This window comes from Tachyglossus aculeatus, chromosome 22, assembly GCF_015852505.1.
Source record: "Tachyglossus aculeatus isolate mTacAcu1 chromosome 22, mTacAcu1.pri, whole genome shotgun sequence".
NCBI classification, from domain to species: Eukaryota; Metazoa; Chordata; class Mammalia; order Monotremata; family Tachyglossidae; genus Tachyglossus; species Tachyglossus aculeatus.
Window position 1 is genome coordinate 32,163,126 of NC_052087.1, and position 25,928 is coordinate 32,189,053.

The following is a 25,928-nucleotide window of genomic DNA, read 5'->3' on the forward strand; positions in this document are numbered from 1 at the left end:
TGATCACCTTGTACCCTCCCCAGCACTTAGAACAGTGCTTTGCACATAGCAAGTGCTTAATAAATGTCATTATTATTATTATTATTATTATTCTTTATAGCATCAAAGATACAAATTACTCAAAACTTCAGCAAGAATTCTCTTGGTTAATTTTGAATGAAGTGTCTCCCTAAGTGAACAACCAAAATGGAAGCTTGGATAACTTTCTGGTTATCACAGGTTTTTGCTGAATTAAGTGAGTTAGTTTAGTATGGAAAATAAGCTCAGTGGTCCAACCTACCTGTGGAGGAAAAGCTGCTTTTCTTCACTCAGGTGGCTCTTGTTGAAATGTTGCTGGGGTTTTTGTTTGCTCCCGTTTCCCATGGGACACACAGAATGCAAAGGATCTCAAGATGCAAATAATCCTTTAAATGAGTGTCTTCTCCAGAGGGAAAATGGAAATTCTTTCCTATTTAGACAACACTGCCCTGTAGTCCCCCAGCAACAGAGATTCATAATCACCTGAAAGTTGAGGACAAGAGAATCACATTTTTTGTGGGTTTTGCAGGAAATTCAAAAGTACAAGGCCAAGTTGGAGAAAGAAGGGGAATTTGAGGGCAGCGTGAAGTGGACAGTTGAGGCAATTGCCCTTCTGGTGAGAAAAAAGTGATTTCTTAGTCTAAATAGCTATTAGCATGGAACAAATTCAGTCAACAGTTGCTCAATTTTTGAGTTTACATGTGCTGAGTTTAACATTTAGAGCGAATGGCTGTTACGTCTTTATTTTTTATGAGTTCAATAGTAATTGATAATAAATGATGCTGACCCAGAGAAATTGATGATTATGGGCCACCAAACTGAATAATTTGGATCAATAAATACTCCTTTTCCTCAATAACAAGTTTGGTATTTTGGTTCCTTCATTAGGTAACAGTAATTGTGTTATTTATTAAGCACTTACTATCTGCCAAGCACTGCATTAAGCGCTAGAGTAATTTCAAGATAATGAAGTCATACATGGGGCTCACAGTCTGTCAGCACTTAGAACAGTGCTTTGCACATAGTAAGTGCTTAATAAATGCCATCATTATAAGTAGGAGTGGGAACAGATATTGAATCCTCATTTTATAAATGAGGAAGCTACAGCACAGAGAAACTGTGACTTGCCCAAAGTCTCACAGCCAGCAAATGGAGTCAGAATAGGAACACAGATCCTCTGAATCCTAGGCTCATGCTCTTTCCATTAGGCCTTGCTTGTCCCTTCTTCATTACACTAGAAATTGGTTCCGCTTTCCATTTCTCAAGCCTGGGCACAGCCTACAATGACTAATTTGTTTGGGAGTCACATTCCCTTTGTGAACAAGTAAGAAAATTAAATGGCCTTCTGCAATGGATCAGTTCAAAATTAGGTTTCACTTTCAGAAGAAATACCTGGCATTTCATATCTTCATGGGACAAAACAAAACTTCAGCCCCAAAGAAAGGTTTTGGGGTGTAGTTCTATACAGAAAGAGGAGTCTGGTGGTGACATTTTACCCCTGCAGGGTGGTTCAAAGCAAAGAAATTGGAAACCTATTAAAGTTAATGGAGATTGGTCAACTGCAATGTTACACAGATTGTTATTGCTGTGACTTCTCTGTAAGGATTTGACTGCCAATTTTCAGCTGTGTGACTTTGGGCAAGTCACTTAACTTCTCTGTGCATCTGTAAAATGGGGATTAAGACTGTGATCCCCCCGTGGGACAACCTGATCTCCTTGTAACCTCCCCAGCATTTAGAACCGTGCTTTGCAAATAGTAAGCGCTTTAAACAAACAAAAAAAAGTCCAAAATGGGAGTACTTGGTTGTAATCATGGAAGTATCCTGCAGTGTCATTCATGATTTTTCTACTAGGTGAACTAGGTGTACGTCTTTAGATGTAGAGAAGAAACGTGGCTTAGTGGAAAGACCACTGGCTTGGGAGTCGGAGGTCCTGGCTTCTAATCCAGGCTCCACCACTTTCATTCATTCAATCATATTTATTGAATGCTTACTATATGCAGACCACTGTACTAAGCACTTGGGAAATACAAATTGGCAACATATAGAGACGGTTCCTACCCAACAACAGGCTCACAGTCTTGCCAGCTGTGTGACTTTGGGAAACTCACTTCAATTCTCTGGGCTTCAGTTGCCTCATCTGTAAAATGGGGATTAAGACTGTGAGCCCCACATGGCACAACCTGATAACCATGCGCTTAGAACAGTGCTTTGCACATAGTAAGCACTTAACAAATGCCATCATCATTATAATTATTATTATCATCTTTAGGTCAGTATTCTCCTGGTGGACAGCCATGTAAATTCATTTCTGGGGATTGCATAGTCCAAAAGCTTTGGAAATATGTATACTAATATACAGTACTACATTATAGCTCATGACACTAATAACACACATTTGCTTAAGAACCTGAAAGTACAAAGCCTCCATAACAGATAGCCGTGTTCTTCTAGTGTTGTCTTGCTATCATAACAACTGCATGACTTAAACGCCAAGAAGATGTGAATGGGCCTCCTTCACCAAAGCTCTTAGGGATTGTGTGGTTACTATGTGCAGACCACTGTACTAAGCACTTGGGAAATACAAATTGGCAACATATAGAGACGGTTCCTACCCAACAACAGGCTCACAGTCTTGCCATCTGTGTGACTTTGGGCAACTCACTTCAATTCCCTGGGCCTCATTTGCCTCATCTGTAAAATGGTGATTAAGACCGTGAGCCCCACGTGGCACAACCTGATAACCATGCGCTTAGAACAGTGCTTTGCACATAGTAAGCGCTTAACAAATGCCATCATCATTATAATAATTATTATCATCTTTAGGTCAGTATTCTCCTGGTGGACAGCCATGTAAATTCATTTCTGGGGATTGCATAGTCCAAAAGCTTTGGAAATATGTATACTAATATACGTACTACATTATAGCTCATGACACTAATAACACACATTTGCTTAAGAACCTGAAAGTACAAAGCCTCCATAACAGATAGCCGTGTTCTTATAGTGTTGTCTTGCTACCATAACAACTGTATGACTTAAACGCCAAGAAGATGTGAATGGGCCTCCTTCACCAAACCTCTTAGGGATTGTGTGATGTCTTTGGAAGTCTCTATGTCATTTGCAGGACTGGTTTCTTCCGCCCCATTCACAGGTCCCCATTAACCTGAGTGCTGTTGCCGACTCAGACTGGACACTTTTGAAATCTTAACCCCACGGCATCCATGCCACTGTCACCATTTCCTCTGATATTGTCCCCTCATCACTGCTACTCTTATTTTTGTTGGCCTAGTACAATCAATCAGTGATATTTAAGGAACCCTTGCTACATGCAGAGCATTTTACAAATCTCTTGGGAAAGTTCACACAATAAGCTCATTGTTGTATCTGTTTATTGGTACATTGTACTCTCCCAAGCACTTAGTACAGTGCTCTGCACACAGTAAGCATTCAATAAATACAAATGAATAAATGGACTAAGCCCTCCTTCCTTCTTTTCCACTTCCTTCTATGTCACCCTGACTTGAGCCCTTTGTTCATTCCCCCTCACAGTCCCACAGCATTTATGTACATATCTATAATATAGTCATTTACATTAATATTAATTCCTGTCTCCCCATCTGGACTGTAAGCTCAACGTGGGCAGGGAATGTCTATTTATTATTGCATTGTACTCTGCCAAGCACTTAGTAAAGCGCTCTTCACACAGAAATAGCTCAATAAATAGGATTGACTGACTGACAGCTAAACATGCTCCCTGCCCACAAGGAGCTTAGAGTCTATAGGAGGAGCTTAGAGTCTGCCACTATCATCACCCCTGGTTACCACCCCTTTGGCAACTGCCTCCGTGTCACTTAAGGACTTTGAAATTCACTCTCCCCCAGCCCCACAGCACTTAGGTACATATCCATCAGTAATGTATTTTATCGCCAGTTGTGCCCTCTAGTTCATAAGGTCCTTGTGGGTAGGTATCATCCATACCTTCTCTTTTGTATTATATCCCTCCAACCACTTAGGACAGTACTCTGCACACAGTAGGAACTAAATAAATGCCATATGAAACACGTGTTTGGTAATTCTGCTGTATTGTTCTCTCCCAAGTGCTTAATACAGCACTCTGCACATAGTAAATGCTCCATAAATTCGATAGATTGATTGACTGATTGATTGAAGCAAGACCTGCTGATCAGAGGCCAATGCAGAGATGTAGCTTTTATGCCCTATTTTTCTATGCCTGTGGTCACCGCCCTAGTATAACGACATCTAATGGAAATAGTGTAATATAATAAAGGTATGAGAAAATGTTTTCTTGCTAATAATGATAATGGTGGTGGTTGTGAAGCACTTACTATATGGTAAACACTGTTCTAAGTGCTGGGTTAAAGTAGATACATTCAGATCGGGCATTCAGATCGGACAGAGTCCTTATCCCACATGAGGCTTACAGTCTAAACGGGAGAGAGAACAGGTATTGAATCTCCACTTTACAGATGAGGTAACTGAGACACAGAGTTGTTAAGGGACTTGTCCAAGGTCACAGAGAAGGCCAATGGCAGTGCTGGAATTAAAACCCAGGTCTTCTCCCTTCCAGGCCTAAGAGCTTTCCACTAGGTCATGCTACTTCTCTGCCTTCATTTACCATCCAGAAATACATTTTATTTCTGTCCCATTTGTATTTGTTCCCAAAGATAACTGGGATCCTCATTGGGTTATATTCCCCGGAGGCATTTATGTGCATTGATCCCCCGGGGCTAGTTAAGTAAATATAACTGATATAGACACCAAACCACCCAAAGCCCTTCCTTGCCCTGTGATTTTTGGATCCTCTTTTCTACAGGTAGGCTGGGAAACTGTAGATTTTGTGGAAAGTGAGATATATAAGATCTAAATGACCGCCCAAATTTCTCATTCGGTATTCCATTTGGAGAAAAGGATAATTAGCATTTTAGAATATTTGAGTGTACGTCTCTATATGAAGGGTTTTTTATTCTTATTGATAACTACTTATCCCAAACCTCAACTAGTATCGAAAGCATAATGATGTCACTCTGGACTCCCTGAAATGTTACTTTGTGTTGCATGATGGATAGGATAAGTGGAAAGTGATTGGAAGTGACTTGCCCAAGGTCATACAGCAGACAAGTGGAAGAGACATAATAATAATAATAATAATAATGGCATTTGTTAAGTGCTTACTATGTGCAAAACACTGTTCTAAGCGCCGGGGAGGTTACAAGGTGATCAGGTTGTTCCATGTGGGGCTCACAGTCTTCATCCCCATTTTACAGATGAGGGAACTGAGGCACAGAGAAGTGAAGTGACTTGCCCAAAGTCACACAGCTGACAAGTGGTGGAGCCGGGATTAGAACTCATGACCTCTAACTCCCAAGCCCGGGCTCTTTCAACTGAGCCACCCTGCTTCTCTGCTTCAGTACTGAGCAGTGCTAGGGTATATATGAGTGAATCAGGTTAGACACAGTCCCTTTCCCACATGGGGCTCAGAGCCTAAGTAGAACAGAGATACCAGATTTATCATATGAAATTGATAAATTGAACAGGTCCTAGCAACAATCCCTATTAACTCTTCTCTGTCTAGAAAAAGACCATTAAGAGCAGCATGGCAGAGTGGATAAAACACGGGCTAGAAAGTCAGAAGGTAATGGGTTCTAATCCCACTCGCCAATTGTCTACTGTATGAAGTTGGGCAAATCACTTAAATCTTCTATGCCTCAGTTCCCTCATCTGTAAAATGGAGATTGAGACTGTGAGCAACATGTGGGACAGGGACTGCATCCAACCCGATTTGCTAGTTTCCACTCCAGCACTTAGTATAGTGCCTGGCAAATAGTAAGCACTTAACGAATACCAGAATTATCATTATTATTATCATGATTATTTAACCCCCTACTTTTTTTTTCCCATTTCTACCAGTTTCCCGTCCATGACAGAATGTCCCCTCCAATCTTAGAATCAAAATTGGTAGTAAGATTCATGCTCTTCTTCAAGCATGCGGGAGTGGCTAAATTAATATATATTGCCATGATAATCGGGACCTAAAATGGCACCTTGAAGAGAATCGTCCAGAGCAAATCAATCCATCCACTTAAAATATCTGAATGGGATCATTCAGATCCAAATGCATTTTGAGGTGAGATTTCTTGAGATAACGTGGGTCTGAATGGACACATACAGAAGAGTAGCCCTCAATCAATATAAATACTGAGGATTTCTTCCTCCCTGGACCAGTAATGGATAGAGGTAGTTCCCAGGACTATGTAGCCCAAAATATATCACACCATTTGTCCAAATTCATCAAGTAATTCTCCTCACTCAATTTAACTTTGCAAAAGGTGACTTAATAATAATTTATTAGTAAGCACTTACCATGTTCCAAGCACTGTACTAAGCACTGGGATAAGATATTTTGTATTTAATAAATAAAATATAGTTAAATAAGATATATAATACATAATTATATATAATTATAATTAATATATTAATACAATATCAATATATTATATTATTAACAATATTATATTATTAATATAATATTAATTATATGATTATATAATTAATTATATATAAGATATGTATAATAAGATATATGCAATAAAATAAGATATTTTATTTTGTAGTATGTTTGGTTTTGTCTCCCCCTTTTAGACTGCGAGCCCACTGTTGGGTAGGGACTGTCTCTATATGTTGCCAATTTGTACTTCCCAAGTGCTTAGTACAGTGCTCTGCACACAGTAAGCGCTCAATAAATACGATTGATGATGATGATGATATAAGAAAATTAGGTTTAGCACTTGGGGCTCACAGTCTAAGTATCCTGGTTATTTGTTTTATTTTGCCCTGGAACATCCAAGTTACTGAGAGCAATCCTGGTTCCCAAAGAGGAAAGTCCTTGAACGTTGATTATTTAAGGATTGCAGAGTAGGCTGCTGTCTAATTAGGAGACAACATCCTTCTCCTGCTCCCAGGGAGCTGGCATTCCCTTTGTGATTCCATTCTACCCTGGGAGGACGGGGCAAGACTGAGGTCCTTAGAGGGAAGCAGAAGCAAACAAGATGCTCCAGCAGCTTCAGGCAGGAGCCGAGTGAGGAAAATCAACTTCTCCTCCTCAGGTCAGTCAGATTGCCAGGTTTCTTTCTGCATTTTTTTTAATGCTCAGAACCAAATCAAATGTTTACTTGATGAGATAAGTAATCTAACTCCCTTCAAGGAAAATATTTAGGGGTTGCTTCATTCAGGACAAAACGCTGCCATCGCTAGTGAATTACTTTTCCATTAATTAAGACAGGTAATTCATGTTTTTCAGAACCACAAATAAGTGGTGGGAAGGTATGTTTTCTGTCTTTATGAACTGACCTGCTGGTGCTGCTGCCATCTTGTCTTCTGCTCCAGTATTTCCTGCTGCGGGAACTTCCTTAAAGGTGAACACAATTAAATTCTCCTTTAAAATTAACACATATCATAAATGATAACAAATTAGACCATCATAGCTATTTGCATGCTTGATAGTAGTATTTTACACTAATTATTAATTATTAATGTTTGAGAAGTAGCGTGACTCAGTGGAAAGAGAACGGGCTTGGTAGTCAGAGGGCATGGATTCAACTTGTACTTCCCAAGTGCTTAATACAGTGCTCTGCGCACAGTAAGCACTCAATAAATACGATTGAATGAATGAATGGATTCTAATCCTGGCTCCACCTGTCTTCTGTGTGGCCTTGGGCAAGTCACTTCACTTCTCTGGGCCTCAGTTACCTCGTCTGGAAAATGGGGGTAAAGACTGTGAGCCCCACATGGGGCAACTTGATTACCTTGTATCCACCCCAGCACTTAGAACAGTGCTCAGCATATAGTAAGCGCTTAACAAATTACATTATTATTAATTCTTCATATTGTCTTCTTGTTCTAGTTGACCTTAATATATGTTGTCTCTCCCAGTCTTTTCCTCTAATATTGTCATTAGATCCTCATACTCTTACCTTTACTCCAGTCCTGATAGGATTATCTTATCTTCCTTTTGTGCAGAGCACTGTTCTAATCTCTTGAAAGAGCACAACAGAGTTAGAAGACCCAGTCCCTGTGGCTGATAATAATAATAATAATGATAGCATTTATTAAGCACTTACTATGTGCAAAGCACTGTTCTAAGCACTGGGGAGGTTACAAGGTGATCAGGTTGTCCCACGGGGGGCTCACAGTCTTAATTCCCATTTTACAGATGGGGTAACTGAGGAACAGAGAAGTGAACTGACTTGCTCAAAGTCACCCAGCTGACAAGTGGTGGATCTGGGATTTGAACCCATGACCCCTGACTCCAAAGCCCGTGCTCTTTCCACTGAGGCACGCTTATGGAATTACTCTTCTGCTTGTGGATTTTATTTTATCTATGAATCTCACTGGGCTTTTTTTTTTTTTTGAGATGTTCCTAAAGTCATTTGGAAATTCTTGATTTTATTTGGGACTGAAAAGTTGCAAAGGCAAATCAAGAAATCTAAGATTGGGTCAGCTCTAGAGCAGGGAAGTAGCATGGCTTAAGGATAAGAGCACAGGGCTGGGAATCCGGAACCTGGGTTCTAATCCCAGCTCCACCACTTACTGGATGTGTGACAATGGACTTACCTTACCTTCTCTGTCTCTCAGTTTCCTCATCTATAAAATGGGAATAAAATGCCTATTCTCCCTCCTCCTTCCATAGACTGTAAGCCCCATATGGAAAACAGATTGTGTCTGATCTGACTGTATTGTACCTACCCCCAATGCTTAGCACAGTGTGGGAACATAACTGCTTGAGAAAAATAATATTTTCCTTGAGTGACTGCTGTGTGCAGAGCACTGTACTAAGTGCTTGGGAGAGTTCAGTATAACAGAGGTGATAGGCATGTTCCTTGTCCACAAGCCCAAGATACGTATGGGTTGTGGAAAGGTGGCCAGTGGCCAGGCCAGCATGAGGGCTATGTTTGGTAGATAATAATAGTAATAATAATAATAATAATAATAATAATAATAATAATTGTGGTATGTGTGGCTCAACGTGGCTCAGCAGAAAGAGCACGGGCTTTGGAGTCAGAGGTCATGGGTTCAAATCCCTGCCCCACCACTTGTCAGCCGTGTGACTTTGGGCAAGTTACTTCACTTCTCTCGGCCTCAGTTACCTCATCTGTAAAATGGAGATTAAGACTGTGAGCCCCCCTGTGGGACAATCTGATCATCTTGTAACCTCCCCAGCGCTTAGGACAGTGCTTTGCACATAGTAAGCACTTAACAAATGTCATTATTATTATTATTATTAAGTGCTTACAGTGTTCCAAGAACTGTTCTAAGTACTGGTGTAGATACAAGATAAACAGGTTGGACACGGTGCCTGTCCCACGTGGGGCTCATAGTCTTAATCCTCATTTTACAGAGGAGGTAACTGAGGCACAGAGAAATGAAGTGACTTGCCCATGATCATACAGCAGACAAGTGGTGGAGCCAGGAATAGAACGCATGTCCTCTGACTTCCACGCTCTGTCTCGTTTCACTAGGGCATGAAAATAAAAAGCAGTCCTGTTTGGGGGGCTCAGCTATCTCTGGCAAGCTTTTCTGGGAAGCCACTGTTGCACCCTCTCTTGATCAATCAATCAATCATATTTATTGAGCGCTTACTGTGTGCAGAGCACTGTACTAAGCGCTCTTGATGCTACCTTTTTATTTAAAGAGGTATGTGGTCACTAACTTCACTCCCCTCTATAACCCCAAGGATCTCTAAAGGGCAACTCCTGTCTGTACCCCAATGGGGAAGCTGATTGCCAAAGAGGCTGGCCAGCACTACGCCTATGCCAAACATCTATGCTCTCCCCACATCAATCAATCAATCAATCAATCAATCAATCATATTTATTGAGCGCTTACTGTGTGCAGAGCACTGTACCAAGCAATTGGGAAGTACACGTTGGCAACATAGAGAGACGGTCCGTACCCAACAACGGGCTCACAGTCTAGAAGGGGGAGACAGACAACAAAACAAAACATATAGCCAGGTGTCAAAGTCGTCAGAACGAATAGAATTAAAACTATATGCACATCATTAACAAAATAAATAGAAGAGTAAGTATGTACAAGTAAAATAGAGTAATAAATCTGTACAAATATATATACAAATGCTGTGGGGAGGGGAAGGAGGTAGGGCGGGGGAGATGGGGAGGAGAGAGGGAAAAGGGGGCTCAGTCTGGGAAGGCCTCTTGGAGGAGGTGAGCTCTCAGTAGGGCTTTGAAGAGAGGAAGAGAGCTAGCTTGGCGGTTGTGTGGGGGGAGGGCATTCCAGGCCAGGGGGAGGATGTGGGCCAGGGGTTGATGGCGGGATGGGCGAGAATGAGGTACATGTATATTGGCACTAATAGTATGTCAGTCAGTCAACTGTACCTATAGACATTTACAGTATACAGAGCAGTGTGCTGAGCACTTAGGATAGTACAACCTAACAATAAACCATCACAACCACTACCCACAATGAGCTTACAGTCTAGAGGGGGAGATGGACATTAATATAAGGGAATTAATAATAATAATGATGGTATTTGTGAAGTGCTTAGCACAGTGCACTGTACACAGTAAGCGCTCAATAAATATGATTGTATGAATGTGCCAAGTACTGTTCTAAGCACTGGGGTAGATACAAGGTAATCAGGTTGTCCCATGTTCATTCATTCATTCATTCAATCATATTTATTGAGCACTTACTGTGTGCAGAGCACTATACTATGCGCTTGGGAAGCACAAGTTGGCAACATATAGAGACAGCCCCTACCCAACAACGGGCTCTGTCTTAATCCCCATTTTACAGATGAGGTAATTGAGGCACAGAGAAGTTAAGTGAGTTGCCCAAAGTCACACAGCTGATAAGTGACAAACTTGGGATTAGAACCCACAACCTCTGACTCCCAAGCCCATGCTCTTTCCACTGAGCCACGCTGCTTCTCAATTACAGAATTACAGATATGTACATAAGTGCTGTGGGGCTAGGAAAGGGGATGAATAAAGGGAATAAGTCAGGGTGACACAGAAGAGAGTGGGAGAAGAAGGATGGAGGGCTTAGTCAAGGAAGGCCTCTTGGAGAAGATGTGCCTTCAATAAGGTTTTGAAGCAAGGGAGCGTCACCGTTGGACATGAGAAGGACTCGAATCTATGCTTCTTGGTGAATTCTCATCTAAGAAATCACACAAGCATGTTCATTCTGTTATGAACTCTGCATTTATTCGATACCAAGGTCATTACGTAGAGTCTTGATTATCTGATGTGTTGAAGTTTTTCACCAAGAAACTTTCTGTTTTGAGGACAACCTATTAGGCATATGAAGTAACTGCCCTGATCATAGTAGAAAGGGAATGCTCTCTTTTGAATAAATTTGAACAGCATGCAAAATTATAAGAATATTCTGTGCTTATTTTTATATTTTTATGCTTGCTTCCCCCCTTAGGATGTAAGCTTCTTGTGTGCAGGAAACATGTCACTTAGTACTTCCCAAGCACTTACTACAGTGAACCACACCAAATGGGTGCTCAATAAACGCTACCACTGATACTTGTTGACCGCAGGTCTCTAATCTTTTCCTCATCATATACCAGAGTGGTGATAGCTCTTCAATTTTTTCTACACTTGTTTTATGTTAACCATAACCTGCTAAAGAACTGGGTGGAAAAAAGAGGTGCGGAACCTCAAACTGTTTAAGATCCAAGAAGGACTATTCAATCATATTTATTGAGTACTTACTGTGTGCAAAGCACTGTACTAAGCGCTTGGGAGAGTTCACTACAACAACAGACACATTCCCTGTCCACAATGAGCTCAGAGTCTAGAGACTAAAATAACTTCTCTTTAAGGTGAAAAACAATCTAAATTGAAGGTGCTCAAAAGAAATGCCTTTTACCTCACCTTCCTGAATGAATGTGAGCTAAAACATGAAGGATAATACTTAGACTGCTCTCCTGTCTCCAGCTACAGATACCCACCCCGGGGATCATGGCTGAAGGAAATCATTCCCAGCTGAATGAGTTCATTCTCACCGGGCTCACAAACCTTCGAGAGCTGCAGATACCTCTCTTCGTCGTGTTTCTGCTTATCTACTGTGTCGCGGTCGTGGGGAACCTGGGCCTCATCTTCCTGACCAGAACTGATTCTCGACTTCAAACTCCCATGTACTTTTTCCTCGGCCACTTAGCTTTGGTTGATGTTGGCTATTCCACAGCTGTGGGCCCCCAAATGCTGGTTAATTTGTTGGAAGAGAGAAAATCCATTTCCTTCTACCTCTGCGCCGTACAACTCTGTTGTTTCATTACTTTTATCATTACCGAACTTTTCTTCCTGTCTGCGATGGCCTATGACCGTTACGTGGCCATCTGTAATCCTCTGCTCTACAAGCTCATTGTCTCAAAGAAAGTTTGCACTCTTTTGGTTGCCATTCCCTACATCTACAGCTTCGCCGTCGCCCTGTTTACGGTAGTCTTCACGTTTCAGTTGTCCTTCTGCGGCGATAACGTCATCGATCATTTCTATTGCGATAGCCTACCCATCCTGGCGTTGTCCTGTTCTGACACCCGTGTCGTAGAATATTTCATTTTGTGGGATTCTACTTTCAATTTGATTTTCTCCCTCCTGGTTGTCCTGGTCTCCTACATCTTCATCATCTCTACCATCCTAAAGATCCGTTCTGCCCAAGGCAGACGTAAAGTCTTTTCTACTTGTGGTTCCCACCTAGTCGGGGTGACTGTGTTCTACGGGACTCTGATTTTTACGTACATGCAGCCACAATCTAGTCATTCATTTGAAACAGATAAAATGGCCTCCGTGTTTTACACCCAGGTGATTCCTTTGCTGAACCCCCTCATCTACAGTCTGAGGAACCGGGAGGTGAAGGAGGCCCTGGAAAGAACTCTCACAGCTCGTTGGCTACATTTCAAACTCCTGAAATCCTGAAATCTGTTCAATAAAACACTTTAATAATAAGACCCAGATCCTGCTTAAAGCATCCCTGGACTGTTACCTTTTAATATAATATATAAGATCAGGTCTTTATCAATAATAATGTCAATATAATAATAATATAAAGATCAGATCATCAAGCTGGGGAATTAGAAAAGGACCATGCTTAGAAATTTGCACCACATCAAAAGACGTTTTCGGTCATTTTCAAATGTTCCAGTCAATTAGGCATTTGACTTGAAAATAGAACTTCGTTATCATCTTGGGACAGAAAAGGGCACTAGTCAAGCAAGGAGCAGAATATGTAAATCCGCTCTGAACCTCTACCTTCTGCCCAGACATATTTCCCTCAGTTTGTGGCATAATGGAATGACAGAAACCTGCCCAATTTCCTAGCACTTTTTGGAAAAGGTAGGGATAAGTATAGCTTGGTGAAAAGAGCACAGCAACGGGAGTTAGGAGATCTAGGCTCTAATCCCAGCTCCGCTCCTTACCTGCTATGTGCCCTTGGGCAAGTCACTTTACTTCTTTATAATAATAATAATATTGGCATTTATTAAGTGCTTACTATGTGCAAAGCACTGTTCTAAGCACTGGGGAGGATACAAGGTGATCAAATTGTCCCACGGAGGGCTCACAGTTTTAATCCCCATTTGACAGATGAGGTAACTGAGGGACCGAGAAGTGAAGTGACTTGCCCAAAGTCACACAGCTGACAATTGGCGGAGCTGGGATTTGAACCCATGACCTCTGACTCCAAAGCCCATGCTCTTTCCACTGAGCCACGCTGCTTCTCTATGCCTCAGTTCTATCTCTATGCTTCTTTCCAAGTGCTTAGTACAGTGCTCTGCACACAGTAAGCACTCAATAAATACAATTGATTGATTGATTGATTGATTGATTTATACCTCAGTTTCCTCATTTGTAAAATAAGGCTTAAATATTTGTCTTCCTTCCCCCTTAGACTGTGAGCCCCGGGTAGGATGGGACTGTGTCCAGTCTGATTTTCCTGTATCTACCCCAGGGCTTGATTCATAATAAATTCTTAATAAATACCACAATTAACAGAAATTCCACTGCAGTTTCCTTGGGAAAAGTCATCTTGCTCCTGTGACTTATGAATTGACCAATGTCTTTTACCCTACAGGCAGTGCAGTCTGGGACACTTCTGGAAGCCAACAACCTCACTGCATTGTCTCCAACTTCTTGGGCCATTTCACTATGTTATCCTGTCTTAAATTAATTAATTTGTGTATCCATGTAGGGTGGGAGGGTAGGCCAGCATGAGAAGCAGCATGTCCTAGTGGAAGGAGGACAAGCCAGGGAATCAGTAGGCCCTGAGTTTTAATTCTGGTTCTGCCACTTGTCTGCTGGGTGACCTTGAGCAAGTCACTTCACTTCTCTGGACTTTAGTTACCTCATCTGTAAAATGGGAATAAATTCTACTCCTTCCTACTTAGACTATGAGCCGCCTGTGGGACCTGATTATCTTGTGTCTATTCCAGCACTTATTACACTGTTTAGCATATAGAAAATGCTTAGCAAGCACCACGTTGATGATGATGATGATGATGCTGATGATTGGACCAGAAATTCAGGGCTGGTAAAAAAAAATTCAAATACAACACAGGTGGAGTGACCTGAAATTTTTCCTGTGATGGGAAAAAAAACAGAATCAGACAAAAACGTTAACATGAAAACATTAACAACATTAAAAAATTTTAAACCAAATCATAATGGAGTATATGAATATAATATGGGAACTAGTCAAGGCACTAGAATTTTCTGAGGAAGTTTGAGGTTGAAAATGTTCTCTGATGAATTTTATTAAAAATCAGCTGTTTGCCAACCAGGAACACTGAAACACTGAAACTAATCCCAAGCAATAACCCGCTCTGAAAGACACCAAATTAAACTTTGGAAATGAAATTCAATTTCTATAGGATGAAATTCAAATGAAGTTCAGTTGAATTACTTTTCCGAATCAAAGCAAGCAAACAAGACTGGATCTTAATGACAGTTCATTATAAAATTGAGCTCCCTGAATTTGCTTATATTCCCTACATGGAAGAGATGGGAGAGAATTCTGATAGAGATGCTTTTATTAAAAATAACTTTAAAATATTGAGTATAGAAAATAGCAAGTTTCAAATAATTAGCAATTCAGAAAGGATTTTCTAATGAGAAACAATTCTTTTGAAATCGAAGTAACAAAATTTTCAGCAGTAGAAAATTCTTACAAAATGGAAACTGCCTTTCTCTCTCACAGTGTGAGTCCCACATGGGGCAGGAACTGTATCTGAAGTGATCATCTATATATATATATCTGAGAAGAGTGGTTAACACAGAGTAAGGGTTTAATAGACGCTATTATTGCCAAGTCATAATTGACTTTTTCAATTGCATAATGGGCTGTGGAGTGAGTGTGCGTGTGTGCACGCGTGTATAGGGGAAGATGAGGTAGCTAAAGAAGCAGCATGGCCTAGTAAAGTGGGGGCCTGAGAGTTAGAAGGACCTGGGTTCTAATCCCAGCTCCGCCTCTGGTCTGCTGAGTGACTTTGGTCAAGTCACTTCACTTCTCTGTCCCTCAGCTACCTATCAGTAAAATGAGAATAAAGACTGTGATCCCCATACGGGACAGGAACTGCATACGACCTGATTACCTTGCATCTACCCCAGTGCTTAGAACAGTGCTTGTCACATAATAAGTGCATAACAAACACATAATTATTATAATAATTATAATTATAGTTATTTTTGCCCAGTCTACCTTCCACAGATGCAATGCATTACATATCACCTCAGCACTTTTGCAAAACCCCAAGCATGTAACTTAAAGAAGAGATCTACTTGGGTTGAGGCAGGAGTACGAAGGTGTGCTTTGCTGCAGTAATATTTCATCAACTTCTCTGGCTTCATTCTTTCCCACCTGTGGATGACATTTCCTTTTGAAAGCTGTTTTAAGCTCTTTGAGGGCAGGCATCATGTCTACTTACTCTATGGTTCTCACCCAAATGCTTAGTACAGTGCCCCATGCACACTAAGCACTTGTTAAATACTACTGATTGATTTTTACCACATAATCAATCAATCAATGGTATGTATTGATCATTTACTATGTGCAGAGCACCATACTAAGAGCTTGGGAGAGTACAATACAAGATAAATTAGCAGACATGTTCTCTTCCCATAATGGGCTTACAGTACAGAAAGGGGCTTACAATTCCTCAATTCCCACTTTCAAATGTCTCTGTGACTCTTAGCCCACTGGGGTATGCTATTTAAAATCCTTATTAAGGTATGCTCCTGGGTTACTCACTGTTTACTTTACATATTCTCTGATGAGTCCTTCAGGAAACATATTCGAAGGGGAATGTATTTCAATATATAATTTATCCCATGCAATCTGCATTTTTCCAGGAGTATTTGCAAGAAGAAGAAGGAACTGGATCATTCATTTTTCCTTAATGTAACATGGGCTTTGAAATAATGCTTAAAAACCCACTGCCTTCCTAAAGGAATTGCCCTCTAAATTATCCAGATGAGAGTGGAAGAATTAAAGAGGTATGGGGAAGGACTTCTGCTAGGGACTGATGATCTTGGAGATTTCATAACTTCCAGTACTGAGGTATGTTGGTCTTTACTGAATTGTGTTATTTCCTGATAATTAATAACCATGATGAGATCATTGGGATGGCCCAATATCTGGCTTCTTCCTTAAATAATTAAGCTGCAAAGGAGGGTGTTATGTGTAAACAAGGGTTATTTCATCACTGCAACATAGAAAGTAAGCATAAGCCATAACCTTAGCAAAAGGGGCCATCCAGGAGAGAAGCTCTTCAGTCCTCTTCAGAGGTTGCTTGTGAGAAAGGGCATGGCCTATGGATAGAGCATTGACCTGTGAATCAGAATTCAATTTAATTCAATTCAAATCATATTTATTGAGCGCTTACTGTGTGCAGAGCACTGTACCTTCTCTGTTGCAGTTGATGAAATAACTCTTGTTTATACAGAAGGACCTGAGTGTTAACCTCAGTTCTGCCACTTGTCTGCTGTGTGACCTTGGGCAAGTCCCTTAAGTTCTCTGTGCCTCAATTACCTCATCTGTAAAATGGGGATTAAGACTGTGAGCCCCATGTGAGACAGGGACTGTGTCCAAAGTGATTAGCTTGTATCTACCCCAATGCTTAAAACAGTGCTTGAAACATAGTAAGTGCTTAACAAATACTATTATTATTATTATTGTTGTTAATAAGCCAGGAAAATCTTACTTGGTTCTCAAATCACAGTAGTAGTCATCGCAGTAATATTTACTGAGTGCCCACTGGATGCAATGCCCTGTACTAAGTGCCTAGGAAATGCAAAACAGAAAAGTGACAAATTCCCTGCTTGACCATTCACGCTCCAATGGAAGAGTTACAGAAGAGTATTTACAAATAGGTTCATTGAAGGAAGGAATTAATTTACGATTACAATTTTCTGTCTACAGAGCTACAAATCCAGTATTGCCCTTTTATTGGTGATGATTTTTAAAAGGTGGTTTCTGTCTAGTATTTTGCTGAACTTCAAAAGTTCATCCTCATCCCTGCTCACCTACCCTACTGGTTCCCCAAAAATTTCTCACAAAAATCTTCCTGGAAAACTGAAGGGAAAAAGACCCAACATGAAAAGCAGTGTTGAGCCTGGTTACCCTCTAAGGCCTGAGGGGAAAATGGGGTGCCTTGAGACTGCAAAGGGACTTTCCTATAGACATAAATAAAAGGCAGTAATGCATTTTTCCACCTTACCCAGCTTGGAGAGTGAACCCAAGAATTCCTAGTTCCATCACAGGGAGTGTCAGGGGAGAAACTATGTGTATTACTGACAATTTGATGTTGGGCTCGTTTTCCAATGAGTTGGCTCCCTGAGATTTAAGAGCCATCTTGGAAGGAAGTGTTATAATAATAACAACAGCTATAATAACTATAATAATAGTTATTATTTTAATAATTTGTTCATTAAATAATACTTTTAGAATTATTATTATTATCTCCACTGGGGGCTCATTGGAGGGACCTCAAGAACCGCAGCCAAATAACTGTGGTTCAGTGATTTGGCAGGCTCCAGAACTCTTTCGTAATAAGCTTTTCCTCTTCACAGTTCCTCTGGTGAAATTTGCTTCTACTTCTCTCCAGGGTAAATGGTTCCTTTTCCATCCCCAAAATGAAGCCTTGAAATAATTTCCCCCGAGAATGAGTTCATCTCGTTAAAGTTGCCTGAGTTTCTGAAGAATATGCAAGTCATTTTGCCCAGGGGTGAATCTCCAACTGAAGCAGGCACACCCCTGCTGCAAATGGAGATTAGAGGAGGGGTCTGTAGTTAGAGGAGGAAGTAAGTGGTGAGGGGTGAGGGGTGGGAGAAGCAACGTGGCTTGGTGGAAAGAGTAGGCCTTGGAAGTCAGAGTTAATGGGTTCTAACCCCTGCTTCACCTTTTATCAGCTGTGTGACTTTGGACAAGTCACTAAACGTCTCTACCTCAGTTACCTCATCTGTAAAATGGGGATTAAGACTGTGAGCCCCACGTAGAACAACCTGATTACTTTGTAGTCTACTATGTGTCTACTTTGCTTGGCACATAGTAAGCGCTTAATAAATACCATAATAATAATAATAATTTCAACAATTTGTTTATTAAATAATAATTTTATTATTATTATTATTATTATCTCCACTGGGGGATCATTGGAGGGACCTCAAGAACCACAGCCAAATAGCTGTGGTTCAGTGACTTGGCAGGCTCCAGAACTCATTTGTAATAAGCTTTTCCTCTTCACAGTTCCTCTGGTGAAGTTTGCTTCTACTTCTCTCCAGGGTAAATGGTTCCTTTTCCATCCCCAAAATGAAGCCTTGAAATAATTTCCCCCGAGAAGGAGTTCATCTCATTAAAGTTACCTGAGTTTCTGAAGAATATTTGGGAACTAATGAAATCCTTATCCTTATCAAGGCTGCACCAACCGTCGGACACAGGCTACTTAGTGCCAACCTGTAAATGAGAACAAAATATTTACCTGTTGAAGAACGGTTTTGATGAGCTCACTCTCGCCCTAGGAAAAATTCAAATGAAATGAAGATAATCAACATCCCTAATTTTCTGGGCGGGAAGGTCTATTACTTGAACTGAGATTCTTTATTCTGTCCTTGCCTAGTCCCTCAATAGTACACCACACCAAATGATCACTCAATAAATGGTACTACTGCTACTGCTACTATCAATCGTATTTACTACAAGTAGGTGCTTTTGAAGTTGACTGTCTACAAATATATTGGGAGGGGGAAGTTCACATTAAATTAAATGTTATTCTGTTATGTTATGCTAAATGCTATTCCATTAGCCTGAGAGAATCACCCACTGCTTTATTCTTGCTTCGCTAATAAAATCCCACCTCTTGGGTTAAAGGCTGGGAAATATGCAGGATCTCATGGGGCGAGGTAACTATTCTGGAGTGACAGAGTTCATTCTGATGGGACTCACAGATAGCATACAGATGCGGGCCATCCTTTTTGTATTTTTCTATTGATCTATGTACTTAGTGTCATGGGGAATCTTGGACTGATTGGATTAATTGGACTCAGCCCTCGACTTCACACTCCTATGTACTTTTTCCTAAGCCAATTAGCCTTTGTTGATTTCAGTTTGACCTCCTCCATCACTCCCAACATGCAGATGGACTTGGTTGTAGAGCATTTCCTTCCCAGCCTGTGCTATTCAAGTATGTTGCTTCATCACTTGCATAGGTGCAGAACTTTGTCTTCTGGCATGGATGGTGTATGACCGTTATGTGGCAACCTGCCAACCTCTTCTTTATACAACTGTGATGTCTTGGAAACTGTGTACCCAACTGGTAGTTGGTATTTACCTATACTGTTTTTCGGTAAGATTTTTTCACACATTTCTGACATTTCGTTTCTCCTATTGTGGCTCCAGTGTCACCAATCATTTCTACTGTGATGACATCCCCTTGTTGGCATTGTCTTGCTCTGATACCCACATCAAAGAGAGGTTGATGTTTGCATTTGCTGGTTTTAATACACTCGGCTCACTTCTGATTGTCCTTATCTCTTACTTTTTTATTCTCCTGGACATCTTAAGGATCCACTCTTCTGAAGGAAGACAGAAAGCCTTCTCCACCTGCGCATCCCACTTAACATCTGTTACCACACTTTAAGGGACCACCATCTTCATGTATTTACAGCCCAAATCAAATTATTCACTGGACACTGATAAAATTGCTTCGGTGTTCTAGACCATCGTGATCCCCGTGCTTAATCCCTTGATCTATAGCTTGAGAAATCAGGAGGTGAAAGGTGCCTTAAAGAAAAAAATAAGGAACATAAAGTTGTATCAATCAATCAATCAATCGTATTTATTGAGCGCTTACTGTGTGCAGAGCACTGTACTAAGCACTTTGTATGACACCACGAGTGCAATTCATTAAATAAGAAATGTGGCCTAATGGAAAGAGCTTGGGCCTGAAAATCAGCAGACTGAGTTCCAATGCCTGCTCCACCCCCTGTCTGCTGTTTGGCAAGTCACTTAACTTCTCTATGCCTCAGTCACCTCATCCATAAAATGGGGATTCAATCCTCCTCCTTCCAGTGTGAGACTTGGAGCCCCATGTGGGACAGGAGCTGTGTCCAAACCAATAACCTTGGATCTAGCTCAGTGCTTAGTGCAGTGGCTGCCACATAGTAAGAGCTTAACAAAGTAACATAAAAAACAACGACTAAGGTGACCATTTGTCCCATGGCAGATGGGATGGTCACAAATTTTTGAGTCCTATTCTCCTGAGCCCAAAGTGATAGTATGAACTGCTTGATACCCCTCTCTCAGCTGAAAGTCAGGAAAGGGGGCATGAAAACAGCATCAGTGGAGACAGCAACAGTAGCACGTTAAGTAAAGGAGAGACAGCCAATACTACTCACTCACTTCCTACTTCCTTCCTACTTTTCCTTTTCCCTTTCATTGCCACTGCCTTACTCTTCCTTTCCTGTTCCTTCCATGGCTGCCCCAATCAATGAATCAAACAATCGGACTTATTGAGCACTTACTGTGTGCAGAGTATTGTGCTAGGCACTTGGTATAGTACAATATAACAACATAATAGACATTTTATGTGTGCCGCAAGCACATCTATCATGACCACATCTGCAGGCTGTTTCCTAGAAGTTTCTGGAGCTGCCTTTTCTGTGAGCAAGGCAGCCATGCCTGGGACCTAGGGGCTTGAACAGTGCTGAACACAAAATAAGTACTTTTAAAAATGCCATTAAAATAATCTATAAATTGAGAAAAGTAAAACGAAGTTTGACTTGAATGGAGGGGGAGATCAATTAATCAATCAATAGCATTTATCACCTCTCTCACACCTGGAGAGTTTCCAGTATTTTACCAGTCTTGACTATGGGAGGGAGAGTCAAGCAGAGGCCTACCCATTCCATTCCTAGCTTGGGTAGTGGCTAGAGAGTGAAAGGCAATCCGCTACAAGTCAAAACTCACCTGTGCTGGGCAGCAGGAGCAGAGGAGAGAATAAAGGGCAGAGACTCAAGTTTACTGCATGGAAGGAGGCAATAGTAAACCAATTCTGTATTTTCACCAAGAAAACTCTGTGGATACTCTACCAGAACAATTGCAGGTGGAGGTGGGAGAAATGTGTCCATGACATCTCTATGGGTCAGAGACGACTCAAAGGCATAGGACAAGACAAGCATTTATTGAGCTATTACTGCATAAAGAGTACTGTACTAAGTGTTTGGGAGAGTACAATGCAAGAGTTGATAGACACATTCTCTGGCCGCAGTTAGCATCCAGGCTAGAGATATATTCTTTCTCCAGTTCCGGTGACTATTTTATAATAATAACAGCAGTAGCAGTAGCAGAGAAGCAGCATGGCTCAGTGGAAAGAGCATGGGCTTTGGAGTCAGAGGTCATGGGTTTGAATCCCGGCTCCGCCACTTGGCTGCTGTGTGACCTTGGGCGAGTCACTTAACTTCTCTGAACCACAGTTTCCTCATCTGTAAAATGAGGATTAAGACTGTGAGCACCCCCGTGGGACAACCTGATCACCCTGTAACCTCCCCAGTGCTTAGAACAGTGCTTGACACATAGTAAGTGCTTAATAAATGCCATTATTATCATTATTATTATTATTATGAAGAGAGTTCATCAGGAAGAAAATCTGCAGGGAATCTGCCTCAGGAAAACCTAACATTAAGCATCAACCAGAGTCCAGGTCACTGGAATAAGATTAACTATTTTAAAGCCAAATATTTCTATTCCCACATACAAACCTGCCACCAAAAGACTCTGAATAACTTCATTTCCTTCATTTTCAGGAGGCAGGTTGGCAGCAAGGAGAGGAAAGAAGGAATAGCAGGGTGTTAACTGTGAACTAGATGGACTTCAGGTCAATCAACTGTAGTTATTAAGTGTTCACTGTGTGTAGAGCACTGTACTAAACTTTTGAGAGAGTACGATATGACAGATTTAGTAGACATGTTCCTTGCCCACAAGGAGCTTACAGTCTAGAGAGGAAGTAGCAGCATATAGGAAGACATTACCACCCAGAAAAAATCATCAATTCAACGTGCTTTAAGATTACCCACATAATGTTCTGCAGTCTATGCAAAACAAGCTTGAGGAAGTTTTCCTTTTCAAGACAAGCTTCAGTTCTAAATAACCACCAGTTTCACCAGATAATGGAAAGCAACAGCAGTGAGAATGTACTGTTCCTTAAAAAGAATGGGAATGAAAATGTAACATTGAAAGAAAATTCCTGCAAAGAAAACTCTCCTCTGTTGGATCAGAAATAAGACAGCACCTTGGCAGTTGCGTTTGAAAGGCAAGACAGTTCCATAAATAAAAAGTTAGGAAATAGTAATAATAATGGCATTTGTTAAGCACTTATTATGTGCAAAGGACACATGGGGTGTGCAGATAGAAAGTGATTCAATGAACAGGCTTAACCCCAAACTTCCCCCAAAATAGAGAGACAGGATTCACTGGAAACACCAGAAAGAGAAAAGTCTTTAGAGCCAGATAATTTGGTAATCTGAATAGAAAAAAAAAGTCAGACACTATGCTCAGTTGTTACTGAGCAGAGAAGAAATCTTTCACTGAAATTTCTCTCAATAAAGAACTCTCTTTGGTAGTGTTCTGGTTAATTCCATCCTCTAGATTGTAAGCTCATTGTGGGCAGGGAATGTGTCTGTTTATGTTGTATTGTACTTTCCGAAGGGCTTAGTACATTGTTCTGCACCAAGTAAGTGCTCAATAAATACGATTGAATGAAAGAATGAATAATATTGTGGGAAGGGAATGTTTCTACCTTCTCTGTTAGAGTGTACACTCCCAAGTGCTTAGTGTAATGCTGTTCACAAAGTAAGCATTCAATAAATATTACTGATTGATTGATTGATTGATGGATATTGAAGGAGCATTTGAAATGTGCAAAACTCAGTGGCAAGTGCTAGGGATTGTAACTACCATCTCTATTGTACTCTTCATAGTGCTCATAGCATAACACAGCACAGTGCTCATAGCATAACAGTAAGTGCTCAATAGTGTATGAAAATCGGAAATATAATCAAATATCAATATTTCTCCTTTATTAAAGTGTAAAACATCTGTTCATTTTCCCTGCCTATCAGTGGTTTTTCCTTTAGACTCTATCAGGAAATGGATCATTTTCTATTATTGCCCTGACAGATATGTTATAGTTCAAACAATTAAGCTGAATCAAGCTTCATCAGTACATGTTTTAAATCAAAATGATGTATTCAATATTTGGTTTTATTTGGAAAGTGGCTTTCTTCTGATGATCTTCCAAAAGGCTTCCTTCACATTCTTGTTCCTCAGGCTATAGATAAGGGGATTTAGCATGGGACTCACAAAGGTATAGAAAACTGCTATTATTTTTGATTGCTCTACAGACTTATCAGTTGGGGGTCTTACATACATACAGAAAAGCGTTCCATAGAATATAGTCACCACTATCAAATGTGATCCACAGGTGGAGAAGGCTTTTCTCCTTCCCTCAGTAGAGCGCATCCTCAGAACGGCTATCAGAATGAAGACGTATGAAATGAGAATGATCAGGAGTGAGTTGGAGAGGTTTAAGCCAGCCACGATAAACATTGACATTTCCTTGATGAAAGTATCGGAGCAAGCCAGTCTTATGAGAGGGGGATCAGCGCAATAGAAATGGTTGATTGTGTTGGAAGCACAGAATGTCAAGCTATACGTCCACATGGTTTCCATCAGCCCGCTAAGAAATCCATATATATATGGAGCAACTACTAAGCGGAGACACACAGCCCTCGTCATCCTGCTGTGGTAAAGCAAGGGTCTACAGATGGCCACGTACCGGTCATAGGCAATAACGGCCAGCATGTAGAATTCTGTAATCACCATGGCGATAAAGAAATAACACTGCACTAAACAGGAAGCAAAAGAAATGGTTTTCTTTTCTGAGAAGGAATTCATCAGCATTTTGAGAGTGACATTTGTGGAGTAACAAAGATCCAGGAAGGACAAACTCGAGAGAAAAAAGTACATGGGGGTGTGAAGCAGAGAATCTATCCAGATCAGCATAAGCAACCCAAGGTTTCCTACCACTGTGATGAGGTAGATAAATAGAAAGAGCACAAAGAGTACAGGCTGTAGCTCCGGGCGATCCGTTAGCCCCATCAGAATAAATTCTGTGACCAGGGTGTCATTTCTATGCCACATTTCCTTAGGTGTTGGCATAATCTGCTCAAATAAATTAAAATAGAGAAGAAGATGAGGATTTTATCAAGGTAAGCACTCTCTGACTCCTATCTCATTCCCAATCACATGAGAGCACTTCGCGGAATCTCACTTCATCTTTAAAGATGCGTGATGACTTGCATAATTACAGGCTGGAAAAGCCAACTTCATTCATCCATTGAGATAACTATCGTAAAAATAATTGTGGTATTTGTTAACTGCTTACAGAGAAGCAGCATGGTTCAGTGGAAAGAGCCCAGGCTTTGGAGTCAGAGGTCCTGGGTTCAAATCCCGACTCCGCCACCTGTCAGCTGTGTGACTTTGGGCAAGTCAGTTAACTTCTCTGTGCCTCAGTTACCTCATCTGTAAAATGGGGATTAAGGCTGTGAGCCCCACATGGGACAACCTGATCACCATATAACCTTCCCAGTGCTTAGAACAGTACTTTGCACATAGTAAGCGCTTAATAAATACCATTATTATTATTCATTCATTCATCAGTGAATGAATGAATGATTGAATGATTGAATGAATGAATGAATTCATTCAATTGTATTTATTGAGCGCTTACTGTGTGCAGAGCACTGTACTAAGTGCTAGGGAGTACAAGTTGGCAACATATAGAGATGGTCCCTACCCAACAGTGGGCTCACAATCTAGAAGGGGGAGACAGACAACAAAACAAAACATATTAACAAAATTAAATAGAATAAATATGTACAAGTAAAATAAATAAGTAGGGTAATAAATCTGTACAAACATATATGCATATATACAGGTGCTGTGGGGAGGGGAAGGACGTAAGGTGGGGAGGATGTGGAGGGGGAAGAGGGGGAGAGGAAGGAGGGGGCTCAGTGTGGGAAGGCCTCCTGGAGGAGGTGAGCTCTCAGTAGGGCTTTGGAGGGAGGAAGAGAGCTAGCTTGGCGGATGTGAGGAAGGAGGGCATTCCAGGCCAGGGGGAGGACGCGGGCCGGGGGTCGATGGTGGGACAGGTGAGAAAGAGGCACAGTGAGGAGGTTAGTGGCAGAGGAGCGGAGGGTGTGAGCTGGGCTGTAGAAGGAATTATTATTATTATTATTGTTATTATTATTACCATGTTCCAAGGACTGTGCTGAGCTCTGGGAAAGTGGCAAGAGAGAGTCCCTGTCACAGATGGGA

General features: G+C 41.0%; 2 protein-coding genes and 1 non-coding gene across 5 annotated transcripts; 2 read left to right on the forward strand and 1 right to left on the reverse strand.

The window, feature by feature from the left end:
* Window positions 1-341: 341 nt before the first annotated feature.
* On the reverse strand, window positions 342-24,752 carry LOC119943467 (olfactory receptor 1030-like). Of its 2 annotated transcripts, XR_005455672.1 has the most exons (4): window positions 24,012-24,752; window positions 18,920-19,010; window positions 7,389-7,446; window positions 342-501 (listed from the first exon to the last, which is right to left on the reverse strand). XR_005455672.1 is itself a non-coding variant. In XM_038764457.1 (2 exons), exons 1-2 carry the CDS (start codon window positions 24,750-24,752, stop codon window positions 18,996-18,998), a joined length of 756 nt encoding a protein of 251 aa, XP_038620385.1. In that variant the 3' UTR covers window positions 18,896-18,995. The 2 variants fall into 2 exon arrangements, 1 of the variants encoding a protein (XP_038620385.1); XM_038764457.1 differs by lacking the exons at window positions 342-501; window positions 7,389-7,446 and having other exon boundaries at window positions 18,896-19,010.
* Window positions 12,029-13,061, forward strand: LOC119943468 (olfactory receptor 1038-like). Of its 2 annotated transcripts, XM_038764459.1 has the most exons (2): window positions 12,029-12,925; window positions 13,020-13,061. In XM_038764459.1, exons 1-2 carry the CDS (start codon window positions 12,029-12,031, stop codon window positions 13,059-13,061), a joined length of 939 nt encoding a protein of 312 aa, XP_038620387.1. The 2 variants fall into 2 exon arrangements, with proteins under 2 accessions (XP_038620387.1, XP_038620386.1); XM_038764458.1 differs by lacking the exon at window positions 13,020-13,061 and having other exon boundaries at window positions 12,029-12,982.
* LOC119944400 lies at window positions 21,378-21,511 on the forward strand. Its single transcript, XR_005455882.1, has one exon. It is a non-coding gene; the product is annotated as a small nucleolar RNA SNORA7 (small nucleolar RNA).
* Window positions 24,753-25,928: the final 1,176 nt, after the last annotated feature.